Here is a 15253-nt window from a genome sequence, read left to right on the forward strand (position 1 = left end):
TTGCAACACACCCCAAAGGAGGTCACAAGTGAAATTTCCCCAAAATTGGTGTTATTTTTGAAGGCAGATGAGTTCATAAAATCCTCATGCAAAATATAAAAGGCCAGCAGTCATTTTTGTAAACCCTTCCTTGCACACAGAAACTCAGCACTTTAATTACATCATCTTTAAGTTAATTGCTGCAAAGTGCAGAAATTACTGGATCAGTAAAAGGCTTTCCTCAGATTCAGTTTATTCTTGGTTCATTGAAATTAATCTGAAATAAGCTATCTTTAAACCCCATAAAGAGCACGTTATCTTTTGTAAGGGCTTAAGTGCTTTAAGATTGTGCTGCAGTAACAGGGCAGGCAGCAAAGCTCCAAGGCTGGGGAAAAAAGATACCTCTGATGATTGTTATAGGGGTATAATCTCCAAAAATAGTCTTTTAATAAGTTATCTTGAAGTTTGAATTTAAAGCAAAGTCCATGGAGAGATTGCACATGGGCTGCATGGGGTGAGTGGAGGAAAACCACCCTCTGGGCTGGCTCATGGCACTGGCAGACAGCAAGAATTCCAGCTTTTCTGAGGGTGCTCAGAATTATTCATTCATTTCCACCTGAGCACCAACCTTTGCTGGTTCAGCAGGTGCTCTGAACTGCCATCAAGTCTTCCAGATTACACAATCATCAAAAACACTGAAATCAAAGTATTCCATGTGTTACACGAGCAGCTACAAACATCAGCAACCACCAGCAACACTTTGGAACATACCAAAACCCCAAAGAAGCACAAAATCCCTTCCTTCTCCTCTCCTAAGAAACTGGTGCTGCTGATCGTTGATTTGAGTGTATTCTGTGAACATTACTATTATTATTATTATTATTATTGGATACATTCCTTCACGCAAAATGAAAATTCTAAAATCCTGAGGCTTATTTTTGTATGAGCATTCACATGGGAAGGAAATCAAGAAAACAGTTAAATTTCCAAATAGCTTTGAATTTTTCAGACACTCCTTAACTGATTTTCCCCCCCAGGAGTTATTTCTGAAAAAGCAACATGAAGTTTAAACACTGTCAAATGCCAAAGGATGTTTTCTTCTAAATGAATGCTAATTAAATTAGTAGCAAAGGTAATTACATTGACTTTAAATTCTGGTTGTATTACATGACATTCAAATGGAGACAATTAATATGCAGTATCATGTCTTTCTGTATTGATATATTAGCATATAATTCTTAATTGTGTAAAGTTATTAAGTTAAGGATCTATAATGTTCTGATTGTCTCCTTGGAGTCTCTTTCTGCAGCTCCTGTGCCTTCAGCTGCTGCCTGTGAAGCCCCTGGTGCCAGGTCCTGCTGCCCCTGGCACATCCCACAGGTGACATTCCATCCTACAGCAACAGGGAGGGGGGGAAATCCTTCCCTGGGAGGGTGGGAGGCCCTGGCACTGCTGCCCAGAGCAGCTGTGGCTGCCCCAGCCCAGGTTGGACACTTGGAGCAACCTGGGCTAGTGGGAGGTGTCCCTGCCCATGGCAGGGGTGGCACTGGATGGGCTTTGAGGTCCTTCCAACCCAAGCCAGTCACTGATTCCATGGCAGTTCTGGCCCAAATGCCCAAATGCTGCAGCTGCAACATCTCCCTGGGGGAGAACAAGGGCAGCACAAACCTTGACCTTCAGATTCAGCCAAATCCTGTCACGCCCTCAAATGTGCCAACACGTGTGGCAGTGACTGCATAAAAAACGTGCTTCAAATAGAGTAAAATAGTCCTAAAAGCCTGTTCTTTGGCCTTTGCCCTGTGCCTGACAACTGCCCAGCTGCTAGCTAGAGAGGGGGGGAGGCCTTTGTGTCACCAGCTCATCCCAAAGCAGCCCCTCACATCATGTGGAAACAATTCCCAGCCCTCTGGCTGGACTGCAGCTCGGGCAGCAGTGGATTCCTGCCCTTCATTGTCACCTGTGGCACGAGGCCTCTTCCCTGATTTGGGGTTAGTGACTGACACTGTCTTGTGTTCCAGGTTCACACACAAGGCTTGGGGACGTACAGTCTATTTTTGGGTGACTTATTTTTAATTTGGCTTCTGTATTACACTTATTGCTGCAAAATCTCTGGACTGCATTTGCCATTGCAGTGCTGCCACCTCCCACCCCATCACTCCAAGGGCACCAAGTTAAGTGTATATTATATATATGGATATAGGGGTCTCTAAGATCACAGCCTTGGTCTTTCTTTTGCTCTGCCCTGGACTCTGAAATGGAAGTGATGACATAAGAAAACCACCACAACTGAGACACCTAAAAATACTATCTCTATCTCCCCAAGGTAGTCAACATGCTTTAAAATGTCAATAAATGAATTTTCTCCTATTAAAATAAGAAGGTCTGGATGGTTGTCTCCAGGTTGGTCAATAACTCTGCAGCAGGAGCTGGTTTTGGAGCTCCTGACTGACTTTCATGAACTTTACAGGAGAGGCTGAGCCTTAAACCACAACCATTTCTGTTCACTCTGGCAAATCATTTCTTTCCTTCCTTTTCTGGCTGGAAGGAGGAGCTCCCCCCCACCAATCTGGGTACATCCACTGAGCTCCTCACAACAGCATCTCACCACAATATCCAACCACAGGACAACAATCTATGGGCACCCCCACCAGTGACACCTCCCAGACACAGGGAAGCAAATGATCCCCCCACCTTTAAATGCTGCACCTGTAAATGCATTTTAAAACTTAGCATAGGATAATATTAACAAATTCCCAGTATTGCATTTATCCCTTATTTAAAAGGCTTAAGATATTATACCCCCTTCTCCTTGAATAAACCAATTGAAGTTATATAATGTATGTGGATTTACTTTGCCCCAGTTCCAGCTGGCAATATATTGCTAAGCCAAGGCTGTACAACTGCAATTTGGCAGAAAACAGCTCAGGATTTCATTACACGTCAAAACTCTCAAACTGTTCTGAATATTTCAAATTAAAAAGGCAAATGGAAAACAACCCTTGTGACAGAATGATCCTATTCCGTTGCCTCGCTCATGAATTTATATTGGGGGCACATTTATTGGTTCTTTTGCTGCTTTTCCCCGTGTGGATGTGCAGTTTGTGGTGACAAGCCCTGGGACAGGGTTGGAGTGCAGGGCTCCAGGAGCAGGGGCACCCACAGAGCTGCTCCTGCTCTGCCCAGCCAGGGTAAAGCTCCAGCCCAGCCCACAGCAGGGACAGGCAGCTCCAGGGGAAGGAGCAATGAGAAGAAGGGCTGTGGAGCAGGGCCCTGGGTGATGGGTGGGAGGTTTGCTGTCCCCAGGCAGGACCCTGGGGTGTGACCCAGGCCAACATGGGGCGCTCCAGGCTCACAACAAGCAGCAGAGGAATCTCTGGAGCAGAGCAGGCTCCCTTCCAGCCACCTGAGGGACACCACTGCCCCTTGAGCCTCTACCAACACCTCCTTTGAACCACAAAGGTGTGGAACATCAGACTGCTCATTGCCCTGCAGCTCAAGGGCAGCCCTCAGGAAAGCACCAAATCCACTCATTTCCAGCCTTACCCCTCCCTGAACTCACGAGGCCAGTGTTGCCTGTGAGCTGTGTTGGTGGTGCTGCTCTGGCCAGGTTTAGTTTGCCTTATGCCATTGCACTGCTCAGCTACTTCCTGGCCTGACTTAATCCTCTCAACAGCATTTTTTTAGCATAATTAGAGCTGTTCACTAATTTGCTGCTACAGTTGATTCCAAGTTCATTGAAGGAGATACCAGAAACACAGAGAGACTCTCTGACTCTCCACTGCCAATGTGAACAAATATCAAGGAGTCTCTAATAAACCACGTTAGTATTGAAATCAATCAGCATATTGGCTCTTTTGGGAAAAATAGCTTCATAATGACATAGATCTCAAACTAATTACAGATCTTAAATTATGGGACTGCCTTTCACCAAACAATGCATCCCAAAATGACACACTCTAGCTGATGTTTATGTTCTCATTTGCATACCCATTAGTTTCAGAGCTTTAGGAGCCCCTGTTAATGCTGCTGACAGACAGGCAGAGGATCATTCCCCTGGGGTGGTTCATCCCCCCTGCACAGTGCCAGGGGCACGGCACAGCTGTCACATGCCAGCTCTGTGACAGACCCAGTGTCTGATGCACAGACAGAACCACAGAGGTCACGGTCACAGGTCACTGCAGAGGGAAGGGAAATCCAGCTGGACCACTCCCAAAATGAAAGTCTTTTCTGTGTCTGATCCATCCTCCCTCACACACAGAGTATCTTAAATACAAACCAGAGCATGTCCCAGCACAAGGAGTGACATGGAATATAAGGTCCCAGTGTCTCTGGACTCCCCTCACTCCACCCCATTACCTCTGGGTGCTCACACAGCCCACTGTGCACTGAGTTCAGCAACAGCAGCTGCTCCACGAAAGCCAAACAAAGCCACAGCATTTCCTTCCTTATTAAATCTCTTTCCCAGCTTGTCTTCTGGATTTTTTAAACAGCCCATTGCTGAGTGATCCCTCTGCACACTTGGGTATTGATGCATCCTGAGCCCAGGACTGCTCCCCTGCCACAGCTGCTTTTGGAAGGAGAAAAACAGGCATTGTGAAGCTCATCATCTCATCTTAAAAATTAATGTAAGCATATAAAGCCTGGAATGCTGTCATTCCTGGCTCAGCAGGCAGTGGAATATGTTATGGAGCACTGCATGGTCCCCCATGGGGCGGGGACAGACGGTTTTGGGAAGGAAAGGAGACAGAGCTGAGCAGGGCACAGAGACAGATGGAGGGACAGGAAGCAGCCTGAGGAGCAGCTGTGCTTGGCCCCTGGGACAGGTTCTGTAGGAGAAGGGCTGGATGAAGGTGGTGAGTAGGAACTGTGGCCACTTTGCATATTCTGGGGAACAGAAATGGCACCAAAGACTCATCGACACCCCTGACCCCATCCCTGACCGGTATTTTGGGGGAACAGCCTGCTCCACCCACTGCCCCTGGCCTGGCAAGCTGCCCTGTAGGAAAGGAGCCAGGGCTGGCCCAAGGGGGAGTGTCAGCACCAACCCACCCCAGGCCACTCCTGGGACAGCGAGAGAACAGTTCTTCACACAGCCTGTGTCCTCCCAGCAGTGATGGGACACCCAACTCCCACACTGAGGCAGGGAAACCTAGGAAATACCTCAAAGGAGCAACAGGAAGGTTTAGTAACTCTGTGTCAGGCTGCAGAGCTGAGCTGGGACCAGACTGAAGTGAGGCACAGAGCTCCCCACAGAGAAGAGACAGGGCAGCAGGGCCACGTGTCTGTGACAAACCTCACCTGGAACTGTACAACCAGCCCAACTCCAGTCCAGTATCCCAACTTACTTTTAGGTACTGCCCAAGGTTCCTTGGCTTTATAGAAACACATTCATAAACCCTCCCCTCTGCCAGTAAAATGCTTGTAAGAGTGAGGGTGGCTCAAATCTGTCTAAACACTTGTCATTTATTAACTTGCTTTATGGCACCAGCACTACTGCTACAAGGAATTAGTCATTTATTTAGTCCTGACATTTCCTCTCCTGTCATAAAATTCAGCCTTCTGTATAATACAGAGCAAATAAAACAATTCCCCTGTAGCTACTCAGACTTGAAGTGGAACAATTCTCTGAACAAGACCATGGTTGTGTGGGCTGAAATCTTCCAGAACTGCAGCAGGACTGAGGATCATTTCCAGATAACGTCAAAAGTCCTACTGAAATCCATCCATATTCATCATATTTGTTATTTGTGTCTCCTGATACGTGACAACTCATTGCATCACAAATTAATGGATTTGCATTGCCAGAAATGCATTTCCCCCAGCACTTCTTTGCACACATGGATTGATTCCTTCTCCCTCCCAGCTGGACCAGGATTGCTGCCACACAACGGGGCTGTAAACAATCTTTGTACATACAAGTCAGACTTGCACATTCTCGGGGTTTTATGATTCAGTAAAACACATTTTGCTACAGAATCACTCATTTCCTGGCTGGCACAGGGACAGGTGCTGGATATTCCCAGTGAAGCACAGTCTGAGGAGTGAACCAGGACAAGTTAAGATAAGGAGTAGGGATCATCCATGGTTTCTCCTTATGGGAGAGATTTTAGTGCTGTTTGACAGAATAATTTGCTCCACATCCAGGAAACATTCCCTCTTCAGTCTGCTTCCCTCCACTAAGGGATGCCCAGGACTGCCAGAGGTCAGGGCAGCTCAGCTCCCTCAGGGACTTACCCTGGACACTGGAATCACTGCACAGATCCCAGCTCTTGAGAGGAATCCTCAGCCACTGCCTTCCTGCTTCACAGCCACCAGGATTAAACACACTGCAACCCTCTAAGCAAAAGCTGAGGAAATAAATTCTCTCTGAATGTGAATGTAGGGAACCAAGGATGACAACAAAGTTGTTGGTCATCCACCAAAACTAAAGCAGGACTGTGTGAAGTACACTTAGCAAAATACTTAGCCCAAGATGAAGGAACCCTTGAGAAAGCCAGGGTTCACTGCACTGATCCAGCAGAGCTCCTGCCTTCAAACAGGACCCAACACGCTGCAATCCTGTCACAATGGGAGTAACTAACATGGGAAGTCAGAGGATACAGACTTTTCTATCCCTATCCAGCAGTTCACAGATTCAAATATATATGATATTTTCCACCTCCTCAGTTTCTGACATTTCCAGGTACAGGACCTCTTGCCTCTGTTCTACAAAGAAGAGAAGAGAGCTGCTGGACCTGCTGATTTTATTGGCACATACCCTCCACGTTCAGAGCAGGGGCTGTGGGAGAGGGGCTTTTGAGAGTTAGCCTCTGTTTCCAAATGCAGATCCATTCACGTTTATCCCACTGAATTTTAATCTGAGCACAATATTCTGCATATGCCACTCTGATTCTTTGTTCCGGTTTCCCAAAAGTAAAAAGATTTGACGAGGGGCCAAAAGAGGCAGAAATGTCTGAGCGAGTTCCAGCTGCACCTCAAGAGCTCCTGCCTGGCTTTGTGAGGCTCCTGGTCTCCATGGTTACAGAAGAGTTGAAAAATAACCATCGAGTGTTACCTTAAATGCTCCCATCCAGAACGCAAAGCAAACCTGCTCAGCTGCCCGCTCTGACAGCCCAGCAGAGCGTGGCTCTGCTCCCTGGGCTCCAGCCCTCCCTGCACTGCATGGTGCTGGACACTCCCCACTTGCTCTGGGCAGCCCAGGGTGCAGATCACACCCCCAGCAGCAGGGTCAGCCCCCAGGGCACCCCAGCACCCCAAACCCGGCCCAGCCTCACCCCTGCTCTGCTAGGGGGGGAGAGAAAAGCCCAGGCAAGTCACACCTCCCCCAGGGGCAAAAAGCACCTGAGGGAGCAGTTGGAAAGCTCCAGTCAAGCCCTGTGTCAAACCCAGACCTGGGGGCTGAGAGCTGCTCATTAGGCTGAGCACACAGAAGGTACAACACATGCCTGCAAAGCTGAAGCCACCCCACAGCTCACTCCAGGATAGAGCACATTTTGTTTTCATTTGAAAGGGCAAAGAACAAAGTCTCTGATTCAAAATAAAATAAAATAACCCCAACCAAATAACAAAACCCAAAAACCCAACCCCAAATCCCCAACCATTTCAGAGGCCCCAGTTCTGCCCCAGCTGTCCCAGAGCAGTGGGAGCTGGGATGGATCCCAGGCAGGAAGGGGCACCCACCATGGAATGGACTGACCCTGCACACCTGGTTTGACACAAAGTTCATCTCTACCACCACATATTCAGCCTCTCTTTGGCTCCTTCTGCCTGCACCCAGGGTGTGAATACGAGCAGGAAACACGTGTCACCCAGGGTGGAGGGCACTGACACAGACATCTCCTGCCAGGCCCCACCTGTGCCACCCAGTACAGCTCACTCAGGCTCTGGCTCCTGAAGGTGCTGAATGCCTTGGCAGGTCAGTTGTGTGTTCCTACCAGCAACCCCCCACTGATCACAGTGCAGTGAAATCTTGACAGTGTAATAAATTCACCAGTGCAGAGTGACATGTGGCAGGGCTGCCACGTGGGCAGCCCAGTGCCAAAAAACCCCAAACCTTTTGACAACTGGACGTGGCACTCAGTGCTCTGGGCTGGTGACAAGGTGGGGATCGGTCACAGGTTGGGCTGGATGATCTTGGAGGTCTTTTCCAACCTATGGAGAGATTTACAGCTTTTGCCAAACCAAACTTTTCTGTGTAATTCTGGGCAGATCAGGAGCTGAAGAGCTACCTTTGTCAGGGGGGCCAGATTCACATCAGACAGGCAGCCCTGGGCTCCCTCAGCTTCTGAGGGTCCCCATCCATTCTGGACTGCTGTTGGCAAGGTCTCCAACGATCTCTCTTTCGTTTTTCTTCCTTATTTCTTTAAGGTTAGGAAAAAGCAGCTGCCAATGCATTCAGTGGCTGGCGAGCCAAGCCCTGTCAGCCCGTCTGCCTCGCTGTGAAATATTAGTAAACACACGCTTGTGGTAACACGGCCAAGCTTAACAAGATCTTCACTTATTATCCTGTCATTTTTGGTGGGAGGATATGGCACTGCTGTCAGATCCATCTGCTCAGTGCACAGCCCATGCATAGAAATCACCTCGTCTCACACATGGGGAAGGGTTTTGGAGAAATCTGAAGCTGAGAGGGAAGGATGAATAGAAGATCTGTTCATAACAAGAGAGAACTCAATTTAGATAATTGACTGTCTGAGAGCAGCCAGGGTTTGTTCTGGTGTGGAGGGGATGAAAATCTTGTCTCTCTGGCCCAACACAAACAAGATTTGTTGTGGTCTGCACAGATCAAAAGTTCTCCCCAGCTGGGATCATCAGAGGGATACAGGGAGGAGGCAGAAGAGCACTGCTGGGAAATGCCCTGGAAGGAAAGCCTGTAAGAAGGGATCAATTTAAACATTTTCTTTTTATCAAAAACTGACAAATTAACCTGATCACTTGCCATAAAAATCACTGCTGGTGTAGTTGGAATAACTTCCTTGGAAGGAGTGGTATGGAAAAACTAACAAAAACTAGAGAAACTTCAAGGGATAAATATATATCCCTATTAATACTCCATTGTTGTTTATCCTGTTATACCTAAGAGGTTGAAGAAAAGTTGCTGGGCAAGAGAACAGTTGACTGAATGGTCTCCTCAACAAAAGCAGAAGGTTTACATTGTATTCTGCTGGGGGGTAAAAACTGGGAGCTGGTAAAGGGGTTATGTTCCTGTTCCTTCTGCAGAGCAGAGGTCTCTGCAAAATCCAAACTGGAGATCATGTTTCGGTCCTCATCAATCAATCAGTAATGGTTTGACTAATTCTAAAACCATTTCAATACAAAATGACCATAAACCCACTCAGCAACAGCAGCCTCTGCCCTGAGTGAGCCTGGCAAGGCTTCCCTGGAGCAGCTCCCCAGAACTGCCATCACTGCCCACAGTTCTGCCACTTGAAAACAAATGAAAATACATTTGATGTGTACGACCAACAACTCAGAATTTTGGCCTAATTTATATTCTTACACAGCTCCAACCAACTGCTCAGAGTTACCCCTTTTCAAGCCCCCATTCAGAGCAGCACTCAGTTGCTGCTGTACGAGTTCCTCCTGCTGAGCCTTTGGCACCTCTGTCATGTGCAGCAGAAGGTGCTGCCAAACCCATGGCAGAGAGGAGACATTTCATCTGGCTCTGGACCCAATCCCTCTGCACCATTCCCAGCAAAGACCTACAGCAGAGCAGGGCCTGCTTCCCCCTGGCCTAAGGATGGATGAACCCGAATTACTGGTGAAAGAATCATGTCTTTTGAGTAAAAAAAAGGGCTTTTCAGCAAAGAAACCAAAGAGCCAACTTTTGGACGTGTGTGGATCAGCCCTTTTCCCTTGGCTCCTGCTGTCACATCCAGCAGCATTCCTGCTGCAGGGCTGGTTCAGTGCCTGGCATGGACACTGAGCATGGAGACCAGAGGCAAAGGAGGCTGCTGAGGATTTATCTTTCCAACTAAAAACTATATTGATTAGTAAATCTTGGTTTATCTCATGGAAGCACGCACTGGTTTCAGGGAAACATGGAAAGATGAAGTCTCACACTGTTTGGATGGGGAAGGTTCCCACTGCAAGAACAGCCTCGTGGTTCCAGTGTTCCCACAACTCCAGGCAGCAGCTTGAACTCTCAATTAGCTTTAGAGAGCACCCAGTTAAGAACAGTCACCTTCCACACCCCATGCAGGCAGCCAGAGCCTGGAGCCAACACACATCCAGGTGGGCTCAACCTCTGCCCACCCACAGATCAACCCAGAAGCTCCTCAGGATGATCTTCCAGGATTAGCAATCAGAATCATCACAGAACCTCAGAATGGTTTGAGTTGGAAGGGACCTCAAAGCCCATCCAGTGCCACCCCCTGCCATGGGCAGGGACACCTTCCACCAGCCCAGGTTGCTCCAAGCCCCGTCCAACCTGGCCTTGGACACTCCCAGGGATGGGGCAGCCACAGCTTCTCTGGGCAACCTGTGCCAGGGCCTCCCCACCCTCCCAGCCGAGAATTCCTTCCCAATATCCCATCTAACCCTGTTCTCTGGCAGTTTGAAGCCATTCCCCCTTGTCCTGTCACTCCATCTTTCCTGTAGCCCCTTCAGGCACTGCAAGGCCACAATTCCATCACCCGAAACTTCTCTTCTTCAGGCTGAACAATCCCAGCTCTCCCAGCCTTTGCTCACAGAAGTGCTTCAGCCTTGCAGCTGATTAATGCAAAAGCCTAATTTTATGCAAATGATATGCACAATGAGGGGCTCACTCAAGCTAGAGGAGAAAGGTGAGGGTGCAGTTAAATACCACTGCTATTTATTTAAATTAATTCAAGCAGCACATGCACCCTCACCTTAAGAAAGTCAGGCATATTCTAAATATTTAACATCTTACTCCCAAGACAAAATAAATACAAAAATATTAATGACCACCTTCCTTATTCGGCATCACCTCTGTTTGGAAATCAGATACAGAAAAGTACAGGAAACCTGAAACACGTTTTAAATCAAACTTCCACCTCTGGTACCTTTGGAACAGCTTTAGATGGACCAACTCTGGGCAAGCAGACAAGAAACAGACCCCACCCCAGCACACATCTAAAGAAACTCCATTGACTTCACTAGTTACACCTGAAATCTGCACAAACTTAACCCAAATTTGGCACTCAGTTGTGTTCCCTCCTTCTGCTGAACTCTGCACTGCAAGAGGATCCACTCAGATGAAATAAATTTTCATTTTACTGAAAAAATACTAGTAGTGCTGGCAATAAGAAAGTCAAACTAACACAACTTGCAGCACTCTGCAACTCTTAGGTTCTGTTCTCTCAGCAGTGTTCATTTGTAGAACTTCAATGAATTTACAAGTATCACTTTAGACAAATATATCTTTAACTGAATTAAGATTTTGACTATAAATGTTTATGATGTGAAGCACTAAATTCAAGAATCCACTTTAAAAAGCCTGTAAGTTAAATGAGTGCTTGGAAACTAAGCATGAATTAATCATCTGCTTCCAGACATCTGTCTCCCTTAAGAATGTGCTTCCTTAAGACTATAACTCCTTAAAATGGGATCACACAAATACTGTCTGACTCCACTGACAAATTTGTCTATATCCAGATGTACCTTAATTAACCATCCATCTAATGCCATTACAGAACATCACATGGACTGGGAACAACAGAGCTCCAGGGGAATCACTGTCACACAAAGGCCGTGGAGTGGATCTAATGCAGGGCTCTGTCCCCAGGACTGCTCCTAACGGGGAAACAACAAACCCCAGCCCCACTGCAGGAATGTTTTATCCAACAAACCCCAGCCCCACTGCAGGAATGTTTTATCCAACTTGGGGGGTTTCTCCTGACACCTTCTGCTCTCTTTTGTGAGTGGGACCAGCAAGGTGCCCCTGGTGGCACAACCTCAAGGATGTCACACCCCTCTTCCCTGGGTACAGAGGTGTCCCCAGACCCCTGTGCTGAGCCAGACCCAAAGTTTTGGGTTGTTGGACACCAGAGTTCCCACCCTTGGTGTCATTTTGTACATGGTTTGTTCCCTGCATGTTGGGATTAGATCATGGAATCCCTCAGTTTGGAAAAGACCTCCCTGGTTTGAACATGAAGGAACTATTGTCATAGAGTCTGAAGTGGAAGCTCACGTTGCTTTCAAATGCACACACCAGGAAAAATGGGATTTCTGTTTATTTGCAAGTGCTCAGTCATGCAGCCAGAGGAAATTCAGGCCATTCAGAGTCTCCAACTCCCTTTTCACCATTCCTTTCCCCTGTGTCTTCACTGCACACACACACGGAACCAAAGTACGGGGGCAGGCAGGGGATCCGTGGGACTCACCTGCAGAGAGGTTTGTGGAGCTCCTCAGGTACCAGCCCTCCAGAGACTAAATTCACACACTAAAGATGACATTTCCACTGCCCTGGCTTTCTACACACACAAAATTCCACCTCAACCAGGCCAGCTAGGTTCTGCTCATTTTCATTTCTTTCTGTCTCAGAAGCAGCATCAAAATCTTATCAAAACAAATCCAAACGAGTATCAGTCCAAGAACAAAACCAACCCAAAATGCTTGGGAGGGAACTCTGGGCTGTTCTTTCATGAAACATTCTTTTCTTTTATAACCTCATCTCATTTAAGAAGAGAATGGGAAGCTCACGAAGGAAGTCCTCTGAGCAAAGCACCAGAACCTGGGCTCCTCTGCCAGGAGTGAGGAATGTGGAATGGATCCCCAACACCAGGAGTAGTTGGTATCACTGTTAAAAGCAGGGGCAGCAGGTATTCCAGTAAGCAATCATATAAAGGTAATCAGAGACTCTTACAGCTCTTGAATTAAAAAATACGTCATTTTTTTAAAATAATATTCCCATCTCAGTTTTGCTGCTATTACCTCTTCTCTGCAGATTCTTGAACAGCTCAATTTATGCCTTCTTTCATAAATTAGCAAAGCAATCTAGGCCTGCTAACCCAGGCTGTGAGCCACCAGCCTTTACTAGGCAAAAATAACTGCTTGTTCTGCTGTGGTGCAGACTCTGCACCAAAACAGCCCCAAACCCATCCTAGATGGATTTTCAACAAGCTGCAGCCTTGTTCATACACAATTTAATTAATCTGGGGAAAGGACTAAGAAACAAATGGTCCTATAAATGTCTGAAGTGCAGAGTGCTGGTCTGTTCCACCCATGTGTCTGAACTCCTGGCTCTGTGCAGTGCTCCTGGTGATCTGTGGCCCAGATGTTCACGGGGGCTTAAGGACCAAGTTCAGAAAGTGCTTCATTTCTGACTCCAGTGTCCCCCCAGGTTATGATCCAGGCTGGGGAAGGGGGCATTCCCAGCTTTCCCAAACTCTCCCATTCCTACTGCTGCCCAGCACTGCATTGGGTGAGATCTCAGCTTGGGTGAGATCTGAGCCCACACTCATCCCTGCAGCACAAACCCGGGGACACAGACAGCCCTGGCTGGAGTGACACACACAGTGCACAACCCCCTCCCACAGCTCTGGGCTGGGGCACCAGTACTCACTAGGAACAGCACATCACCTGGGGGTACAGGAGGATCAGCAGGGGCTTCAGGTATCCCAGGACATCTTCATGGCAGGATCATCCCCACTGGAGCAGCTGGATTGGCAGCAGGTAAACTTGTTTATATCCCTTCCATTCCAGGAAAGAAAATGAAGCTTGTTCATTAAACTAAAAACTGAGGAAACATGATATATTGATATCTATTGATACATATGATATAAGTGATAATAGCAATTAAATCCATTGGAATTGAAAATATAGCCTGGTACAGAATGCAGTAAATCTCTCTTAAAATAATGGGTTTACACCAATGGAGAGTGACATCTGCCCATCTCCAATTCATCTTAACCTCCCCCTTAGCACACAGAAAAGTACAAGTCGACCAGATAAATGGTGTCTTTAACTTTCTGTTCCATCTTTTGTCCTTGCCCTACGTTCCTACTATTTGTAAGTTCCAGATTCAGAGCAATACAGAGAGTTTTGAGCAAAGGATAAATTATTGTTTATACAGACTCTCATCTGGAAAAGAAACTGAAATTTTGAGGTTTCAAGCATCTTTGCCTGAACAATTCCTAACTGTGTGAAGACCTGAAGCACATATTTAACAGCAGGCACAGGAACAGCCCCACGAACCTTCACCTGCCTATTCTGCCAGGGCAGCACGGACTCAGCTCCTCTGGGCCTCAGGTTCTTCCTTTCAGAGGGTCAGTGCTCTCCATTTCTAGCAAATTAAGAGGGAGATGGTCAGATGATTATTGTGTAGAGACCCAGGGCACTTGCTTTAATAGAAAATACTAAATTTAATCCCTACCTATTATAGGTACAAAATAATACCATTGAGTAGTGCTTGATGTTTACAGCTAATCTTTGTTCTTTTATAACTGTGGATAGAGAAGCAAGAGACAATGTCTCTGATGGGCTTGGACCCCTCTCCAGTTCAAACATTCTATACTCCACGTTTGCTTCCAGTCTTCAGAACACCCCCCTCCTCCCCCAGCTGCCCTATGCAGAGGGCTGCTCAGACAGGGATTCCTGTGCTCCTGTCCACCACACCTGGGATCTCCTGCATTCCTCAGGTGCTAAGACACATATTTAAGGTCCAAATTCATTACTAAACACATACTGAAATTCAAGTTCTGCAGACTGAAAACTTCTGTTGTATCACCACCTTTGCAGATACAAAAAGTGTCTTCCTCACCAGTTCTCCATGCCCAGGCCCCCAGAGTGCCCTCAGGAGATCAGTGGCAGCTGACACCAGCACCCTCTGCCTTCTCACCTGTGAGGGGTCACCACAAGACCTTTGAACACCCTGAATCCTCTGACTCGAGTTCCTCTGGGCTCAGAGCTCCCACAGGGGAGAAGGTCTTGGCACATCCCAGTGCTACACCACCAAAACAATCATGTGCAAACCAAATGGAGTCTGAGTTTCAGTGAGACAGGGATAAAAAAAAAAAAATCCAGCTAAGTCCAGTGAGGCAGGAAAAACCACTGAGCCTGACCTGCCTTTGGCTTGAGGCTGCACTACAGAAACCTGCCCTGTTTCATCAGCCAAATTCCACTGTCACACAAAGAACTGTCCCCATCTGGAGTAACTTCCGGAATTAAGGGGACACTGTAAGAGATTAAGTGATAAAACACCACCACACTAATCTATTCTGACCTCCTGCAAGCACCATACAACGTTTCTAAATTAATTCCAATTAAAACTAGTAACAACCTTCAAGTTTTTTCATCTCCTGTGATGGAAATC

At 47.1% G+C, this 15253-nt stretch overlaps 1 protein-coding gene across 10 annotated transcripts in view; it reads right to left on the reverse strand.

Moving 5' to 3' along the window:
* The window catches only part of PLCH1 (phospholipase C eta 1), a 91027-nt gene that overhangs the window by 11207 nt on the left and 64567 nt on the right, over positions 1–15253 (reverse strand). For 7 of the 10 annotated variants that reach the window (XM_051781975.1, XM_051781977.1, XM_051781982.1 and 4 more), the window contains 2 exons: positions 14143–14224; positions 13505–13599 (listed from right to left, as the gene is read on the reverse strand). In XM_051781975.1, coding sequence (XP_051637935.1) covers positions 14209–14224 — 16 coding nt within the window. In that variant the 3' untranslated portion in view covers positions 13505–13599; positions 14143–14208. Of the gene's footprint in view, positions 1–13504; positions 13600–14136; positions 14225–15253 lie in introns of all 10 variants that reach the window. The other 3 variants (XM_051781981.1, XM_051781978.1, XM_051781979.1) reach the window with 1 other exon arrangement.

The sequence above is a fragment of the Manacus candei genome, unplaced genomic scaffold, assembly GCF_025592945.1.
Source record: "Manacus candei isolate 608988 ecotype Guabito, Panama unplaced genomic scaffold, ASM2559294v1 h1tg000015l, whole genome shotgun sequence".
Lineage (NCBI taxonomy): Eukaryota > Metazoa > Chordata > Aves > Passeriformes > Pipridae > Manacus > Manacus candei.